This window comes from Oryctolagus cuniculus, chromosome 1 (genome assembly GCF_964237555.1).
Source record: "Oryctolagus cuniculus chromosome 1, mOryCun1.1, whole genome shotgun sequence".
Classification (NCBI taxonomy): Eukaryota; Metazoa; Chordata; class Mammalia; order Lagomorpha; family Leporidae; genus Oryctolagus; species Oryctolagus cuniculus.
In genome coordinates, this window is record NC_091432.1 from 139,667,687 (window position 1) to 139,687,371 (window position 19,685).

General features: G+C 42.6%; 1 protein-coding gene and 1 pseudogene across 6 annotated transcripts in view; both read right to left on the reverse strand.

Annotated features, from left to right (window-relative positions):
* Positions 1-19,685, reverse strand: part of AUH (AU RNA binding methylglutaconyl-CoA hydratase) — a 163,917-nt gene that overhangs the window by 76,634 nt on the left and 67,598 nt on the right. For all 6 annotated transcript variants that reach the window (XM_017342355.3, XM_017342357.3, XM_070049404.1 and 3 more), the window contains exons 5-6: positions 8,377-8,469; positions 5,502-5,558 (exon numbers count right to left, since the gene is read on the reverse strand). In XM_017342355.3, the coding sequence (XP_017197844.2) occupies positions 5,502-5,558; positions 8,377-8,469 (150 nt within the window). The remainder of the gene's footprint in view (positions 1-5,501; positions 5,559-8,376; positions 8,470-19,685) is intronic.
* On the reverse strand, positions 892-2,452 carry LOC138847664 (dolichyl-diphosphooligosaccharide--protein glycosyltransferase subunit 2-like; annotated as a pseudogene).

Here is a 19,685-nt window from a genome sequence, read left to right on the forward strand (position 1 = left end):
GCTTCAGCCTGACTCAGTCCTAACTACTGTAACCATTTGGGGAGTGAACCAGCAGATGGAAGCTTTCTCTCTCTTTCTCCCTCTTCCTCCCTCCCTCCCTCCCCCCTTATTTCTCTCTCTCTGTCACTTTTCAAATAAATAAATCTTTAAAAAAAAAAAGGCAGCATCTCTGATGAAGCAGAGTGTATGTGCCAGAGGCAGAGTCAGATTCAATCTGTCTTCAAGGCACCCAGTTTAAACTTGTACACGTTCTTGTTGTCCAGCTCAGTGACAAACAGCATTTCCCGCCAGTCTTCTGGTTAGTCAGACAAATGTCTGGTGAGGGCTGAGTTCAACACAAGTGCTCACATCTAACAGCCGGAAGAACAAGGTGAAGCTCTGGTAGCTGTCTGTGAAGAACGTGCCCTTGGTTTTGGCTCGGTAGGTCACGCAGGTGGTTTTTGGGCAGAAAGATCAACTTTTTTGATGCCAACTTCAGTGGCAATTGCGGGGGGGGGGGGGCTTCAACTGAAAAGGAAACAAAGTTGCTAAGCCTTCCCTCTACAAGGCCTCCAAGCCTTTGCTCGAGTTTGCCGCACTTCCATATCCCAGTGACTCAGCGTTTCCAACGATCTAAGATGGCCCCCTGGGAAGGTACCTAGCCTGACAGGAGACTTCTGTATTCGTGAACAGTATGCGTCCTCGGCTGTGATAGGCCCTTGAGGGCGTGCCCAGCTGGTGTCCTGCCTTACCTTTCAGCTGGTTGGCTGGGTTGCCTTGTGCCCTGGACAGCCAGCCCCCTTTCTGTGTCTATAAAAGCTCTTCCCCTCCCAATAAAGTCGAGAACCCGGCTGCGCCCTGGGCGTTGACTGATCTCCGGCTCTGGTGTGGTTCCTTTGTCGTGGACACTCATCATCCTGCTCGGCCCCTGAGCTCCCCAGGCCGGCCCTGAGGGGCTCTATCAGACCTGCTGCCCCGTGACAAGCAGCAGGCAATCTTGACTCAGGGCTCTAAGGTATCTGCAATGTGACAGCTGTCACCTTCAACCTTGACAGAGAAGCCATAACAACCACTGGAAAATTTGGCATTCATGAAGTTTAATTCAAACACATCCCCACCATAGTTGAAAGACATCTTTTGGAGGACATTGGCCCTGAAAGCAGTAGGTTTAGTGTGTTCTAGTTCAACAATGGCCTGAGCCAGAGGCTGCAACAGGGTACTGGTAACTTGCAACCACAGGGTATCCTGTTTGTGAGTGTTGGAAGCACAGCCAGCAAGCACAACTACAAGTGGCATGTGATTCTGGGATAGGCCAGCAGCAGCAGAGACATGCTAAAGGCTTCTGAGAACAATTCAAAGTTCTTTTTGCTGAAGATGGTGTTAATTAGTGAGATGACCTGACCTTCCTATGGACAGTTCAGTCCTTACATGGTCCAAGGAACATGTAGGTAGCAGCCACAAATAGCACATTATTTTCTAGTTCTTCTTCAAACTGGAGATAATAGATAACAGATAACTGGTAACGGATGAGTCGTCATGGGCAGCTGCCAGTAGGTCTTCGGCCTCATTTGAAATAGAGATCTCGGCTGGCACCACGGCTCACTAGGCTAATCCTCCGCCTTGCGGCGCCGGCACACTGGGTTCTAGTCCTGGTCAGGGCGCCGGATTCTGTCCCGGTTGCCCCTCTTCAAGGCCAGCTCTCTGCTGTGGCCCGGGAGTGCAGTGGAGGATGGCCCAAGTGCTTGGGCCCTGCACATGCATGGGAGACCAGGAGAAGCACCTGGCTCCTGCCATCGGATCAGCACGGTGCGCCGGCCGCAGCACGCCAGCCACGGCGGCCATTGGAGGGTGAACCAATGGCAAAGGAAGACCTTTCTCTCTGTCCCTCTCACTGTCCACTCTGCCTGTCAAAAAAAAAAAAAAAAAGAAAAGAAAGAAAGAAAGAAAGAAAGAAAGAAAGAAAGAAAGAAAGAAAGAAAGAAAGAAAGAAAGAAAGAAAGAAAGAAAGAAAGAAATAGAGATCTCATAACCCGAGAGAGCCTGGCTGGACTGAGTGGTGAAGAAGAGGGAATCCACGTTGCTGGGATCAAGGTTAGATGGATGATGGCACGTGCTGTCTTTACATCTGGAACTTGTGCATCAAGGCCACTGACTCCCAAGATGGAAGAGAAGGCAGAGTCCAAATCTGTGAATGCGCGATCAAGTGGGGCTCTCAGACCCCACAGCACACCTAGTGAGGTAGTAAGTGGACATCAGCACGTGGGTCCTGACTATGACCGACAGGGTCAACAGGAACACAGTGCTGGAACGCAGTACACCATTTCCCTTATTAGGTTTCACTGAGCCCACAACCCAGGCTGACTTCTGTTTGGAAAAATGGCTCCACAAGTGCCCCAGATGGGACGCAGAGACTCACGGGCAGCCTCTGTGTGCAGAATGGACTCGAGGCACAGGTCAGCCTCTGCAGCCCCATTACACCAAGCCATTCCCAGCTGCTACCACCGGCATTCTAGAGTTCACGATTCTATTCATGAGAATATATAACCCAAATCCGATCACATCTACAGAACTTAGTGCTGTCTGGTTACCAGAGCCACTACTGGAGAGGAAGCTACGGAACTTAAGGATACTGGGGATAAAATTCTCTCTTCTGAACCTCACATGGCATGGCACAGTGATACAATGAAAGAAGATGGCAGAAATGAAAGCTACCACCTTTTTGCAGGGCGAGGGGCACAGCACAGCACAGCACTTTAACTTCCCATGCTAGAATACACCTTCTAGCCTCAGCCAGTCTGCTTCTGATCCAGCTTCCTGCCAATGTGTCTAAAAGACAGCAGATGACAGCCCAAATACTGGGATTCCTGCCACCTGCAAGAGAGACCTGGATGGAGTTCCTGGCTCCTGGCTGCAGCCTGGCCCAAACATGGCTGCTAGGGACATCTGGGGAGTGAACCAACAGATGGAACATCTCTTTCTCTTTCCTTTCCTCTTTGTCACTCTGCCTTCCAAATAAATAAATGCATTTCTTTAAAACAAGTAAAAGAAAAAAAAAGCTTTCACCCCATTTCTGTGGTATAATCAATTTTTTCATTTAATCAACCCAAATACTATTTTCATACAACCATTGTGCCTTCCAGTAGTTTTAATGTAAAACATTTCACATTCAATACCTAGTAGATATCCAAAACTACCAGGCTCATTGTACTCCAATCCTAAACCCTCATCAAAAACAATTACTTATGCATCATTAAAATGTGACTACATTCATTTCCTAGGGCTGCTATAAAACACTACCACAAACTCAGTACCTTTTAAAGACAGAAGTTTATTCTTTCACAGCTTTGGATGTCAAGGTGTCAGCAGGGCTATTTCCTTCTGAAAGCACCAAGGGACAACCAGGGCCATGACTCTGCTCCCAGTTTCTGGTGGCAGCTGGGAGCTGCAGCATTCCTTGCCTTGTAGATGCCGTCACTCCCTGTCTCTGTCTCCACATCACCTTCCCTTACTCTGTCTGTGTTTTCTCTGTAAGGATCTCTGTCATCAGGTGTAAGGCTCAAAGAAACCAAGAGGGCATCATTTGAAGATCCTTAACTTGGAGCCAGCATTGTGGTATAGTGGGTAAAGACACTGCTTGTGATGCCGCCATCCCATATGGGCACCAGTTCAAGACGTGGCTGCTCCACTTCTGATCCAGGTCCCTGCGAATGGCCTAGGAAAAGCAGTGTAAGATAGTCCAAGTGTTTGGGCCTCTGATGAAGCTCCTGGCTCCTGGCTTTGGCATGGCCCAGTACTGGCCATTGTGACCATTGGAGAGTGAACCTACAGACAGAAGATTTTTAACTCACTCTCTCTCTCTAACTCTGCCTTTCAAAATAAACAAATAACTTTTTTTAAAAAAATACTTAATTTTATTTGCAAAGACTCCTTTCCAAATAAGGTCACATCTACAGGCTCTGGGTTGACATTCCTTAACCCGGATGGAGTGCAGCACTATTCAATCCACTACAGCTACTATCTTCTAGGATTAGCTGCAACTAAGTATCAGTAAATGGTCGCTTCTTAAAAAGATTTCAGAAACATATCATGCCACCCTTTCTCCAAATTCTGTTTTATTTCACATATTACTCATCTGATAATTCTCTTCAAGGGGATCTATTTTCTCAGAGATCCTGCATTTTCATTAGTTACTATGAAAAAAGTAGGCATGGCAGAAGTAGATAGTAAATGCTTCTAGCCTACAAGAAGAGCATTTTCATGGATTAAAAAAGTAGATAACTTAGTCTTACAAATAACTTAAGTCTTTCTTACACTTTGACCTGAACAGTCTTCAATCTCAATTCAACTTATGTTTTAATTTCTATCTACATACCCTAATCAAGATAAATACTCTCATAATAAGGTTAAACATACAATTCAACCTATTCACATACAAACCTGTCTGCCATGTTCAGCACTGCAATTTTTACATTGTTACTATTATTTCATTCATACATGAAATTATTATTTGTGGTACGTAAAATGAACCAAGAAAAGTTACTTGAATCTGGCAAGTGACACAGCTGGTTTACAATGCCCACATCCTCTATCAGAGTAGTGGTTTAAGGCCTGAATGCTTCACTTCTGATCCAGCCCCATGCTAATATGCCTGGGAAAGTGGTAGGTGATATTTCAAGTACTTGAGCTCCTGGTGTGCCTGGCTCCTGGCTTCAGCATAGCGTGGTCCTACCTGTTGCGGACATTTGGAAAGTGAAACAGCAAACAGAGGATCTCTCTCTCTCTCTCTCTCTCTCTCTCATGAATCAGTGAACAGAAGATACCTGTGTGTGTGTATGTATGTGTGTGTTTCCATCTTTCAATAAATCTTTTAAAAAGTATGTATCCTTAAGTATGCTTTTTGAAAAAAAAATCACAAAATGCAGTGTCTCCAAATTCTCTGAAGCGAAAGAGCTAAAAATGCAGATCTACTGGGCAATGTAAGACGTCAGCACCAACGTTAGGAAGCTGCTTTCTTACATGACTTCCAATACAAGAAGGCCGCCTGTGCTTTCACAGGAAAGAGAAACGACACCTCTTCAGCACCAAATTCAGGCTGCCCACTGACCCCAACCACTGCACAGAAACATAAGTCCAGGGCTCAACGCCTGGGAAACGCTCTCTCCTCCTTCACAAAGGAGTGAACAACAGCATGAAGCTCTCAGGAAGGTGGCAAATTCAAATGCACACACAAAAGCTGCAAGATACCTGTGTAATTCTTTCAGAAACCAGACCCAAACAGTGATGACAGCGTAAACAGAACCATTACTAACAACTTAAGAAGTAACACAGAACATCACAGGAAAGAGCGGTGAGAGAAAGCAACAGCTAACGCAATCAACAGCTAAGGCATCATCTGCCTGGGCTAACCAAGAACACGTGTGCGACAGGGACGTTGCCGGAGAAGCAAAGAATGCAGCCTCCCACCAACCCACTGCCCTTCCCATGAACGTGCTGTCGCCTCTCACTGATGTGAACACTCATACCTCCACCGGGAATGATGGCCAACTTTGTTTCAACGAGACCCATTTTTGCAGAAGAAGCTAAAAAAAAAGGAAGAAAATTAAAATCATTATACTCAAACGACAACCTGCAAAGTGAGTAAAATGAGATGTATTAAAAACACTCTGTTTTGTAATGAAATTAATGGCACAAATTCTTTTAAGAACCACTTCAAAAGATACTTAGTCATGGAAATAAGTAAACCCGCTATGTGACATACTGGCAGAATCACACACATTTTCTATTAAAAACTGCTTAGCAGTGAATTCTTTCTAATGAAGAAAGATCACTTCACTAAACCTGATATTGCCAAGTCATATTTGAAGGTTCAGATCCCATTCATTATTCGGGATCGGGAGGAAGCTAAGTCTGACAAGTACGAATGCGCCAGCTACCCAGAATTCCCCCGGATCAAACACCTTCATGTCTCCCATGAGCCACAGCAGCATCTCCAGACCACCTGCCCTGTTACTTTCTGGCAACTGGCTTACTGTCCAGATAGCTGGACAGGCTGCCTCTCTTCATGTTTGTTTTCATGGCTACTTTACAACAACTTAATTATTCCTTTACTGACATATGCAAATGTGGTCAGACTACATCCCGTATCCTAACTCACAGAATCCACATTCCTTCAGAAACAGATCCGATGTACCTTAGCTTTTCAATTTACAACCCATTAATTGCCTTGCAAGAAAAAGGGACCTAAAGTGGAAAGAGGAAAACATACACAGAGACAAAAAACCACAAATCCCACAGCACAGTCACATAAGAGTATTAAAAAACTGAATTACGGGGGCCACTGCCGTGGCACTGTAGGTTACACTGCCGCTTGCAACAGCAGCATCCCATAGCAAAATGCTGGTTGAAGTCCGACCTGCTTGGCTTCTAATATAGCTCCTGCTAACACACCTGGGAAGGCAATGAACATGGCCCAAGTATTTGGGACTCTGCCACCACTGTGGTAGGCTGGATGGAGGTCTGGGCTCCTGGCTTCTTCACCCCGGCCCATCCCTGACTGTTGTGACCATTTGGGGAGTGAACCAGCAGATGAAGTTCCCTTTCAGTCTCCTCTCTGTCACCCTGCCTTCCAAATAAATAAATAAATAAATGTTTCTTTAAAAAAATTATGAAGACTTTTTCAATACGCAGCCATGTCATTCACTTTGTTTTTTTTTTTCTCAAAACACCAACTTTTTGTTTTGTTGATCTTTTATATTACTGTTTTAGTTTCAATTTCATTTATTTTCTGCTTTGATCCTTATTATTTCTCATCTCTTGCTGATTTTGGGTTTGGTCTGTTCTTGTTTTTCTTTTTCCTTTTTTTTTTTTTTTGTTAAAAAGATTTATTTATTTATTTGAAAGTCAGAGTTACACAGAGAGAGACGGATAGGCAGAGATAGAGAGAGAGAGAAAGAGGTCTTCCTTCCATTGGTTCACTCCCCAGTTGGCTGCAACAGCCAGAGCTGCGCCAATCTGAAGCCAGGAGCCAGGAGCTTCTTCTGGGTCTCCCACGTGGGTGCAGGGGTCCAAGAACTTGGGTCATCTTCTACTGCTTTCCCAGGCCATAACAGAGAGCTGGATCAGAAGAGGAGCAGCTGGCACACAAACTGGCACCCACATGGGATGCTGGCACTGCAGGTGGTGGCTTTACCCTCTACACCACAGCGTCGGCCCCCTGTTCTTGTTTTTCTAAGTCCTCAAGATGTATTATTAGATCATTAATTTGAGACATTTCTCTTTCTTACTTAATGCTATAAACTTCCCTCCTAATACTGCTTTTGGTATATCCCACAGGTTTTTTTTTTTAATTTTTTTAAATTTTTTGACAGGCTTTGATATGTTATATTTTCAGTTTTGATTTCCATTTTTTTTATTTTTGACAGGCAGAGTGCACAGTGAGAGAGAGAGACAGAGAAAAAGGTCTTCCTTTGCCGTTGGTTCACCCTCCAATGGCCACGGCAGCAGGTGCACTGCGGCCGGCGCACCGCGCTGATCCGAAGCCAGGAGCCAGGTACTTATCCTGGTCTCCCATGGGGTGCAGGGCCCAAGGACTTGGGCCATCCTCCACTGCCTTCCTGGCCACAGCAGAGAGCTGGCCTGGAAGAGGGGCAACCGGGACAGAATCCGGCGCCCTGACTGGGACTAGAACCCGGTGTGCCGGTGCCGCAAGGCGGAGGATTAGCCTAGTGAGCCGCGGGCGCTGGCTGATTTCCTTTTCAGTTTAATTAATGATGCATGTATCATTCAGTATCATGTTGTTTAATTTCCAAGTATTTATGAGTGTTCTATTGTTCTTCTTGTTGTTGACTTCTAGTTTTACTATTTTATGTCCTGAGAATAAACATGGTATGACTTCAATCTTTATCAGTATTGCTGCAAATATAGTTTTATAAAACTTTGTTTTATATCTTTGTCAAATCACTGGTTAAGAATGTTATACTATGATAGTTTTAGTGATCTTTGATTACTTAAAAATTGATTATATACAGATGAAATGGTCATTTTTCCATTCAATCATTGCTTAGAGCCATTGCCTATATTCCTACTAAACTAAAGTTTTGTTTTTACTTGTTAAACTTATTTGATGAAGTACTAAGCCTTCTATTGTAATGAAAATTTAAAATAAGTTATCTCAAAAGCTAAAAACAAGACAGAAAGAAAAGGAAAAGAGTGAGAAGGCGAGAGTGGGAGGCAGGGGAAAGGGAGGTAGGGAACACCATTATATTCTTAGAATTATAGCTACACATTGAAAAAGGTGTTTACTGAACAACAGAAAACAAAACAAAATATTAGGAATCACTTGAAGAGTAAACACAAACTACTTTAAAAGAATGTATCTTCAGTGGGATGTATTCTCACCTGCTACTCGTATATCACATGCTAAAGCCAATTCAAGACCACCACCTAAAGCAAGTCCATCAATTGCTGCAATCGTTGGCACTGGAAGATTAGCTGAAACAGAAAATTTTTATGTTTCTTTAATAAGATCATTCATGTACTGTGTCATGCATTGCATGTATTTTTTCATGATTATACTTTTAAATGGGATACCATATAGGGACTAGTCTCTTTCACCTGTAACAAAGTATAAACATTTTCATTGCCAGTCTTCAAAACACTATCCAGTTAATGACTGTACACTGTTCCATCAAATGGATATAAAATAATGCCTTTAAACCTTCCCACACTATTCAATTACTATAACGGATGATTTTTCTGTCAAATTAACAGCATCACTGTACTACAACTAACCTTACCACCCAAAAATCATTGACAAGATGCTTAGTTCACAGAAATGTCAAGGTGAAATGAATGATGCCTAACTGGGAAATTTGTGAGCTTGTATGGGTTACTTCAGTGTTTAGGATGAATCTCATTCAACGAAGCGACACATGCTAAACCGAGAATGCAGCAGTCCTGTTAGCTTGGTTGATGGGGAAAGACATCAGGCGCTCTGAAGCGGCACACTTCAGAGGTAACTAACTGGTACTATTAATTAGCTATTCCATAAAGCAAAAGTCTATTAATTTTACTCTGAACTATGGGAACGTGAAGCTAGGCTGGATATAGATACACAGATATCTGTATGTATTTATCTATGTTTCCACGCACACACAAACTGGCTGAACGGATTTAAGAAACATACTTCATCAACAAAGATACTCACAAATTGAAAGTGCAAGGATGGAAAAAGATTCTCCATGCAGACAGAAATCAAAAACAAGCAGGAGAAACCATCCTTGTATCAGACTATAAAATAGACTTTAACACAAAAACTGTTAAAAGATACAAAGAAGAGCACTACGTAATGATTAAGGGATCAATTCAACACGAAGACTTGACTCTAGTAAATGTATGTGCACCAATGCCAGTGTACCTGGCTATCTAAAACAAATGTTAATGGATCTAAAGGGAAACCTAGGCTACAATACAACAGTATGGGGGAATTCAACACCCCACTTTCATCAGTGGACAGATCAACTAGACAAAAAAATCAACAAAGAGGGGCTGGCGTTGTGATGTTTTTTGGGCTAAGCCTCCACCTGCAGCACCAGCATCCCATATGGACACCAGTTCAAGTCCCAGTGCTCCTATTTTGATGCAGCTATCTTCCTATGGCCTAGGAAAGCAGTGGAAGATGGCCCAAGTGCTTAGGCCCATGGGAAACCCAAAAGAAACTCCTGGCTCCTGGCTTTGGATCAGCCTGGCTCAAGCTGTTGTGGCCATTTGGGGAGTGAATCATCAGATGGAAGACGTTTCTCTCTGTTTCTCCCTCTCTATATCTATAGCTCCACCTCTCAAATAAATAAATAAATAATATTAAAAAATATCAAAGAAACAACAGAGTTCATCTACACTATGGACCAAGTGAACTTAATTGATATCTACAGAACATTTCATCCCACAGCTGCAGAATAAACATTGTTTTCAACAGTATATGGAACATTATCTAGGATAGAACATATGCTAGGCCATAAAACAAGTCTCAACAAATTCAAAAACACTGAAATCATACCATATATATTTTTCTGATCACAAGGAATGAAGCTGGAAATTAACAACACAAGCAACAGAACATATGCAAACACATAGAGACTGAACAACATGCTCATTAATGGACAGTGGGTCACAGAAAAAAAATCAAAAGAGGAAATAAAAAAAATTCCTAGAAACAAATGGAGGAGACAACACAACATATCAAAACTTATGGATATTATCGCTCCCCCATTCGCGGAGGAACGACACAGGACCCTGCGCTGTTCTTTTGTCTGCTCGGCCCTTCCCGGGTTTGCTGCTGGTCCTTCCCGGGTTGGCTGCCGATCCTTCCACCTCCGTGGAAGGGCGGCTCCCCCTGCCACTTTCCCCACTTCCACGGGGGAGCAGCACACCGCCGGCCGGCTCTCTCGGGGGCTGCTCAGATGTTATTCGGATGTTCCCTTTAGATGTTCCTGGTGCATGTTGTCTCTCTCCTCCTTTATAGTCCTCTTCCACCAATCCCAACTCTGCTACCCACACGCCGAGTACGCTGCTCTCCTCCAATCAGAAGCAGCTCCTGCAGTTTATTGGTCGAACTGGAGGCAGCTGCACAGAAGCTGTTTACTCCTCTCCCAGTGCCATATTGTGGGAGAGCAGATGATGCATAGAATAAGTCTTAATTCCAGTAACTTAGTCTAGTCCGAGTTGCTCCCCACAGGATATAGCAAAAGCAGTGTTAAAAGGAAAGTTTATACAAATAGAGCCTACATCAAGAAATCGAAAAGGTATCAAATAAGTGATCTAACAATGCACCTCAAGGACCTAGAAAAACAAGCACCAAAACAATTCCAAAATAAGAGGAAAGAAATGATAATAAATACTAAAAAATTAGAAAATAAACAAAATTGTGATAAAAAAAATGACAGATCAGTGAAATGAGGAGCTGGTTTTCTGAAAAAATAAAATTAACAAACTGTTGGCCCAACTAACCAAAAAACAAAGGAAGAAGATCCAAACTAATAAAATCAGAGATAAAAAAAAGATGTTATAAGATAATTAAAAATAATAATCAGGAATGGCTATAGTTATATGCCAACAAACTGGAAAATCTACAAGTAATGGATAGATTTCAGGACATATAAAATTTACCAAAACTGAGGCACAAAAACACAGAAAACCAAAAAAGACCAATAACCAAGATGGAGGTTCAATCAGTAATAAAGACCCTCCCAAAAAAGAAAAGCCTAGGACCAGATGGCTTCACAGCTGAATTGTACCAAACTTTTATAGAAAATCCATGGCAATTCATCTTAAACTGTTCACACAACTAAAAGAGAGGGAACTCTCCCAAACTGGTTCTATGAGGCCAGCATCACCTTCATTCTAAAACCAGAGAAAGATACAATGAAAGAGAACAATAGGCCAATACAGATGCAAAAATCATCAACAAAATACTAACTAAACAAAATCCAACTATGCACCAAAAAGATAATCCATCTGCATCAACTGAAATTTATCCCTGGGATACAGGGATGACTTAACATAACACAAATCAATAAACATGATACGTCACAGTAAGAAACTAAAGAATAAAAATCATATAATTATCTCAATACATGCAAAGAAAGCATTTGATAAAATTTTACAATATCCTTTCAAACCTTCAGCAAACTGGGTATAGAGGGAAGATACCTAAACACAATCAAGGCAATATATGACAAACTCATAGCCAGCATTATAATGAATGGAGAAAAGCTGGAAGCATTTCCACTAAGATCCAGAACCAGACAAGGGAGTTCCCAGTCTCATTATTAATATTTAATATAATTCTGGAAGTTTTACCCTGAGCTATTAGGCAAGAAAAAAGAAATCAAAGGTATATCAATGGGAAAAGTCAATTTATCCCTCTTTGCAGATGACATGAACCTATACATAGGGAAACTAAAAGACTCCACACCAAGACTACCAGAACTCAGAGAATTTGGCAAAGTTGCAGGATATAAAATCAACACATAAAGCCCAATAGCATTTCTATACACAAACAATGCCATGGCTGACAAAGAACTTGTAAGACCAGCCCCATTCACAATAGCTTCAAAAACTTTAAGTGCCTAAGAATAAATTTAATTAAAGATGTGAAAGATCTCTACAATGAAAACCATAAAACATTAAAGAAAGAAATGGGAGGAGACACCAAAAAATGAAAAAATCCTCCATGTCCATGAATTGGAAGAATTAATATCATCAAAATGTCAATATTATCCAAAGCAATTTATAGATTCAATGTGACCCCAATCAAAATATTAAGGACATTCTTCTCAAATCTAGAAACAAAAACCCTGAAATTCATATGGAAACACAAGAGACCACAAATAGCTAAAGCAATCTGAAACAATAAAAACAAAGCTGGAGATACCACAAAACCAGATTTCAAGAGACACTAAGGATAGTTACAATCAAAACAGCATGGCACTGGCACAAAAACAGACATCTTGACCAATAACAGATTAAGAATCCCAGAAAATAATCCACACATATAAAACCAACAAACAAGCTAAAATCAACCCTTGTCAGGAAAACTGGATCTCTGCATGCAGAAGTGTGAAACAAGACCCTTACCTTTACACACTATAAAAAAAAAAAAAAATCAACCCACAATGGATCAAGGAGCTAAACTGAAACCTGAAACCATCAAATTACTAGAGGAAAACATAGGAGAAACACTGCAAGACACTGGCCTAGGTAAAGACTTCTTGGATAAGACCCCAGAAGCACAGACGATAAAGGCAGAAATAGACAAATGCAATCACATCCACCTAAAAGCTTCTGCACAGCAAAGGAAACATTCAACAAAGTGAAGAGGCAACCAACAGAATGGGAGAAAGCATCTGAAGCTAAACATCTCATAAGGATTAATATCCAGAATATATAAAGAACTCAAGAAACTCAACAACAAAACAAAAAAATCCAGGTAAGAAATGGGCTACAGATATAAACAGGCATTTTTCAAAGGATGAAATACAAATGGCCAACAGACACATGAAAAGATGCTCAGGATCACCAGCCATCAGAGAAATGCAAATCAAAACCACAATGAGGTTTCATCTCACCCCCGTCAGAATGACTCTCATACAGAAATCAACAAACGACAAATGCTGGTGAGGATGTAGATGAAAAGATACCCCAATACACTGCTGGTGAAAATGTAAACTAGTACAACCCTCATGGAAGACAGTATGGAGATTCCTCAGAAATCTGAACATAGATCTACCATATGACCAAGCTATCCCACTCCTGGGAATTTACCCAGAGGAAATGAAATCAACATATGAAAGAGTTATCTGTACCCCATGTTTATAGCAGCTCAATTCACAATAGCTAAGATATGGAATCAACCCAGAAGGTTTCAACTGTCAACTGGATAAGAAATGTGATAAATACACACACACACACACACACACACACACAGTGGAATACTATTCAGCCATAAAAAGATGAAATCCTATCTTTCACCACAAATTGGATGCAAGGGGAGACTATTATGCTTAGTGAAATAAGCCAGTCACAAAAAAGACAAATATTGTATGTTTTCTGACTTGTGGTAATTAATACACAGAGTACAAAAAAAAAAAAAAGTGTATATAGCCGGCGCTACGGCTCAATAGGCTAATCCTCCACCTGCGGCGCCACCACCCCAGGTTCTAGTCCCGGTCGGGGTGCCGGATTCTGTCCCAGTTGCTCCTCTTCTAGTCCAGCTCTCTGCTGTGGCCCGGGAGTGCAGTGGAGGATGGCCCAAGTGCTTGGGCCCTGCACCCCATGGGAGACCAGGAGAAGCACCTGGCTCCTGGCTTCGGATCAGTGTGGTGCACCGACCGCAGCCCACCAGCCACAGTGGCCATTGGGGGGGGTGAACCAACGGAAAAGGAAGACCTCTCTCTCTCTCTCTCTGTCTCTATCTCTCTCTCACTGTCCACTCTGCCTGTCAAAAAAATAAAGTGTATATGAGTGAAACTGACATCTTGAGATCTGATTAATGTTTATGACCCTTGTTTAAACACCTGAGGAACAGTGGTCTTTCTAGCTGTTAAATTCTTTACTCAGTGGAGGTTAAGCTTGTAATTATAAAGTAAATTCAAAGTATATCATACAAAAATTAAAATTAAGAAAGGAGCAGAGAGTGTGGTATCATTACGTTCTTAAAAATGTATATATGAAATACATGAGATCTGTTCCCTTCACAGAAATAAATTTTTGAAAACATGTGTTTTTCTCTTGTTAATCAGCCTCATGTTCAATTTGGTTTCTAGATGCAGTCAAAGAGCCCACAGAAGAACTAAACAGGGGTAGAGCAGATCTCTCTACCCCACAATAGCAAGTCCATCAAAAATCTAGGTGACAGCTACTACTGCAGGCTGGCATCTGTAGTGGCAGGCAGTCTGTGGGACTGAGCTCTCAAACTGTGGACTCCAATGCTATCTCCAGAGAGAAAGAGCTGAATCACAGGACACGCAGTTGATGTCCACCAGAAATCTGATGCAGGATTGCTTACTCATGAGTGGGGGAAAACCCCTCCACACATCCATTCACAGAGTGTTCTCTGTTGCACTGTCTACAAGGATAGGAAAGACAGTTTGGTCTTTTTACATCTTTAAAATCGACTCTTCAAGACAAAAAAGTAAGCAAAGTGATCTTAGATGGTGTCTAAAATCAAACCCAGGGGCCGGCGCTGTGGCGCAGCAGATTAACACCCTGGCCTGAGGCACTGGCATCCACATGGGTGCCAGTTCGAGACCCGGCTGCTCCACTTCCAATCCAGCTCTCTGCTATGGCCTGGGAAAGCAGTAGAGGATGGCCCAAGTCCTTGGGACCCTGGACGAGACCCAGAAGAAGCTCCTGGCTCCTGGCTTCGGATCGCTGCAGCTCCAGCCTTTGAGGCCAATTGGGGAGTGAACCAGCGGATAGAAGACCTCTCTCTCTCTGCCTCTCCTCTTGCTGTGTAACTCTGACTTTCAAATAAATCCTTTAAAAAATAATAAAATCAAACCCAGACCTAAAACATCTGTACTACTTAGATAAGACTGAGTTTCAGTTTCAGAAAAGTCTAACTTATAGTAAACAAGTGGTTTCACATTCCTTAGATTTTTTTTTTCCCTAAATGGAAACACACTGATGTGATATACATGGAAGAGAAAATTTTTCTTGCATCCAATGACACACTAAAAATGTAGACTAGTAAAAGGGTGAAGAAATAAATTGACCTTAAATTGTGAAAGTACAAACATTCCCAGCTGTATAAATCTGAATTACAACAAAATAAAAGCAGGAAGATCAAGATCAATGTTCTCAGCATTGCACCATAAAGGGTGGCAGTGATGAGATTTCCGCCTGTGTTTTTATTAGTTCATATCTCTAACAAATTTTGTACTTAAACATTACACTTAGCATTATCTCTTTCAAAGTATACAGTCATTAAGGAAAACATCTGATGCATTAAAAAGTACTTCAATGAGACTGATCCATGAACATGCCCCACCCCATTATCAGAGGTACTGTAAGAAACAAATTTATGCTAACAAAACAAAATGAAGGAGCGCATGTTTGGCAGACAGGTGTCAGGAACCACCTGACTGGGGGTGTGGCATTCACACTGACCACGGTGGAAGATGAGCAGTGGAAAAGCACCCAGGGGCTGACCTAGGGACTGGGGCAAGAGGGGCTCAAATGAGTTGCTTCATGCTTGGGTTTTCCTAATCCATTAGGTCCAAGTTTTTAATTCTGCAAATATTTCAAAGTTACCATAAATGGCATATTTGTTGCTCAATCTGTCTCTCTAGGTGTCCTCTATATAGGTCAATGGGACATAACGTTAATTCTGAAGTTAGAGGATATAACACTCTCCTCATAGTTTTATACTTTTGGAATGGAAATTCTTTTTAAATTTGACAGTTTATAATATGAGAAATTAAGTTTCTCAAGACAGCAAAAGTCTTTAACACTGTAAGAAATACATTAACAGGACAAGCATTTGACGCAGGGGTGAACACACAGCTTCGGACACCCACATCCCATATCACAGTGCCTGGGCTTCCATCCCAGCTCTCTGCTCCATGCCTGCTTCCTGCGCATGCACACGCTGAGAGGCAGCAGGTGATGGCTCAAGTAGTTGGCTCCCTGCCACCCACACGGGAGACCCAGACTGAGCTCCAAGCTCTTAGCTTGGCCTGGCCCAGCCCTGGTTATTGCAAGCATTTGGGGAGATAGTAGATGGAAGATCCCTCTCTGTCTCCCTGTGACTTTCAAATAAACAAATAACAAATATATAATACAAAATGAAAATAAATTTGGAGTCCTCCTACAAAAATAATAGCTAAACTACTGAGTACTTTCAAACATTAATTAGCATAAATTGGGATTGTAGAAAGCTATCTATAAATTTTTCCTACTAAAGAATTAAGTAGCAAGCCGGCGCCGTGGCTCAATAGGCTAATCCTCCACCTTGCGGCGCCGGCACACCGGGTTCTAGTCCCGGTTGGGGCGCCGGATTCTGTCCCGGTTGCCCCTCTTCCAGGCCAGCCCTCTGCTGTGGCCAGGGAGTGCAGTGGAGGATGGCCCAGGTGCTTGGGCCCTGCACCCCATGGGAGACCAGGAAAAGCACCTGGCTCCTGGCTCCTGCCAGGATCAGCGCGGTGCGCCGGCTGCAGCGGCGGCCATTGGAGGGTGAACCAACGGCAAAGGAAGACCTTTCTCTCTCTCTCTCTCTCTCTCACTGTCCACTCTGCCTGTCAAAAAAAAAAAAAAAAAAAAAAGAATTAAGTAGCCTTCTTGTTCTTCACTACATAATTAAGTATAGTTTTACACTATACTTAAATAAGTATATATTATATTAAGTAATTAATATATAGTTTTACACCATTATAAATACTCAGAGAATACATACTCCTAGTTTTTCCCTAAAAGATATGTGTCTCAGTCTCTTTTTTTTATTTTCCAAGAAAATATGCATCATCTCAAAGTCTATACTACTTGTTTTTACATTTTGCACTCCTTCTATCTGGGAGCACTTTCAGAGAGCACCCCATAAGACACACCTTTACAAAGGCAGATCATCAGCTCCAAGGACATGAAGAAATACTAAAATGGCAGTTACATAAGAGCACAAATGAATGAGACGGGAAGTGAAAATCCAAGGAGCAGTGGCTACTCCCAACGGCAATAGGAAGAAATTATGACTCAATGTTATGCAACCAACGGGATCAGATGCTATTTTGAGTTTTGTACCAGGAAATGAGCCAGGTATGACAAAGAAGATAATAATCCTTTGAAATGCTCCTAAAAATATAATTAAAGCAAACAATTGAACAGTTTTTCTATTTTAAGAGGGAAAGACAGCAGCTCTGAAGAAGGCCTCTAGTGTACTTCACAGCCTTCCGGACACCACGGCCGGGGGCAACAAGCCAGAGACAGGACCCTGTGTGTGGGGAAATCACAGTACCTGCTGTCAGCTCTCCAGGGGATTACAGCACATAATGTAGGCTCTCTGTAAGCTTCTGGGAAAATAGGAACAAGTCAATGATCACGGGAGAATGCCAGTGTCCGTTATCTGACTTTTAAACTCAGTTTTACTAGAACAGTGTTCTATGCAAAAGAGAAATGAAACATTTCAATTAAAATGCCCCACAGAGAATGCTAGGAGTCTGAACACCAAGATTTTTCAAGATTAGAAGGAAAACCAAAGTCTGCCAAAAACTGCAATAAATCCCTACCTATCTCTAAATTCAGCTAATTTTACCTCCTGCTTAAAGTACTTCCTCCCACCCCTATCACTGAGTTCTAAAGGAATCATCGAAACAAAACAAAACAGAGCCCTGAACAAAGTCCGGCCTTTGCAAAAGGAGCCAGCCTGATGCCAACAGCACAGCAAAGGGAAGGCGAGGAGCCCGCAGACGGAGACGCAGCCTCAGGGAGAAGTCTCGGGCAGCACAGGCCTCAAACAGAGCAAGCATCCGCAAGCCAACTGCATTTCTACCACCAGGTTAAAAGCCAAGCAAAGTGCAGAAACTCTACAAGTTGTTGCGATGAACAACTACAAAGTGGACAGCAGTGGTCCTTCCTGAGGGTACCAGCAGATCAAGAACAAACACTGAAGGCTGGCACTCCCTCCCACAGGTGTTTTCACAATGCCCATAACAGTATTTTCAAGTTGTACTGATTCTCACCATAAAGAAAAAGTTACTTTTTACTAGAAAATAAAACAAAAAAAATGCTCTAGCGGTATGATAAAATAAGTAATCTCTTCTTTCACTGAAACCAAAGGGACATGAGTAAAAGTGCCCTTTGTTCTACTTCTGGACTGTTAGTGCTCTAGGGTAAGACTGAGCCACATGAACCCAAGGACACCCTGACTGCATGCTGTGTACCATACTCAATGATTAGCTCAACAAAGTCTCTTCAGTTCCATCTAAAGCTTATAAACCTACATTTGGAAAAATTCAGCAAAACAGATAGTGACTCCCCTAGTCAACCAGAAGAGAATGCTTACAATTTTTTCAAAAGCAACCCAGTGATTGAAAAGAATGTCTTCTTTAATATAACTGAGGGTCAATAACACAACTCCACATGAGCACACTCTGAGTGACACATTACTGACAATATCCAAGCCAACACATCAGAGACTAGTGTAGTCTGGGTTCATCAATGCTGAGCTGGTACACTGTGCTCATACTGCCACTTTCTGTTTCAATGAATTAGCAAAGTCCTAACTCCAGTCAGTCCCTGCTTCAAACACACACCAGGCACCATGCTGATGGCTTTCAGAGAAGCAGTAGAACATAGCTGTGGGGAGTTCAAATGTCAAACCCCAGGTCAGATCTCTGCTACAGTGACCACTGTGAAACCGAGAAAAGGAGCATAATGTTTCTAACGAGGATCCATACACCTAGCAAGGACTTATGGAATGCTTACACTGATGGCCACGTCAGAAAAACCTAACCGATACCATGGGAACCCCTATCAGCCTTACGAGACCAGAGTTACAATGACTACAAGGATTTCATCTTCTTACAGGACACTGAGGCAAGAGTTGTCTTGGTTGCCTGGCACCACTACAATCTGTGGTACAGGCAGTGTAGCAAGCCCCAGGGTCTGACTCTTGACCATGACTGCCCATCACTGATTTGCCATCCTAGACTGGAGGCCTGAGGAAGGCCTCAGGATGGTGATCCTCCTTCCATCCTTCCCCTGAGTACCTGTGAAAGGCATCGGAGCACAGGGAGAGGCTAGACTCTGAGGGAAGTGGATAGGAGGCTGGTTCTGTGCTCCACGAGCAACACCAGTTTGCTGGGTCTGACCAGGGAATCCTGGAAACCACATGGCACCAGCTGGCTGATTGCAAGGGAGCTCTGACTTGAGCTTTCTCTGGGCCCCCAAACCCATACTGTGGCAGTGCATGACTATGAAAGAAGGAAGGATCAACCCTGGGGCATCTACTGCCTGTCAAAATCCCACTCACATAAAGCCTGCCTGCGGGAAATGTGCAGGTGAGGGGCTGCTGGCGCAGGTCTCCACACACTCCCGCCAGCAACCTTATCAGAAAGGCTGCATTATCAGTGCAACTCAGTAATGATAACGAAGTTTCCTAAGAAACAGCGACTCAAGTTCACTACTGTGATACTGTAAAAGATGTATCTGATCTG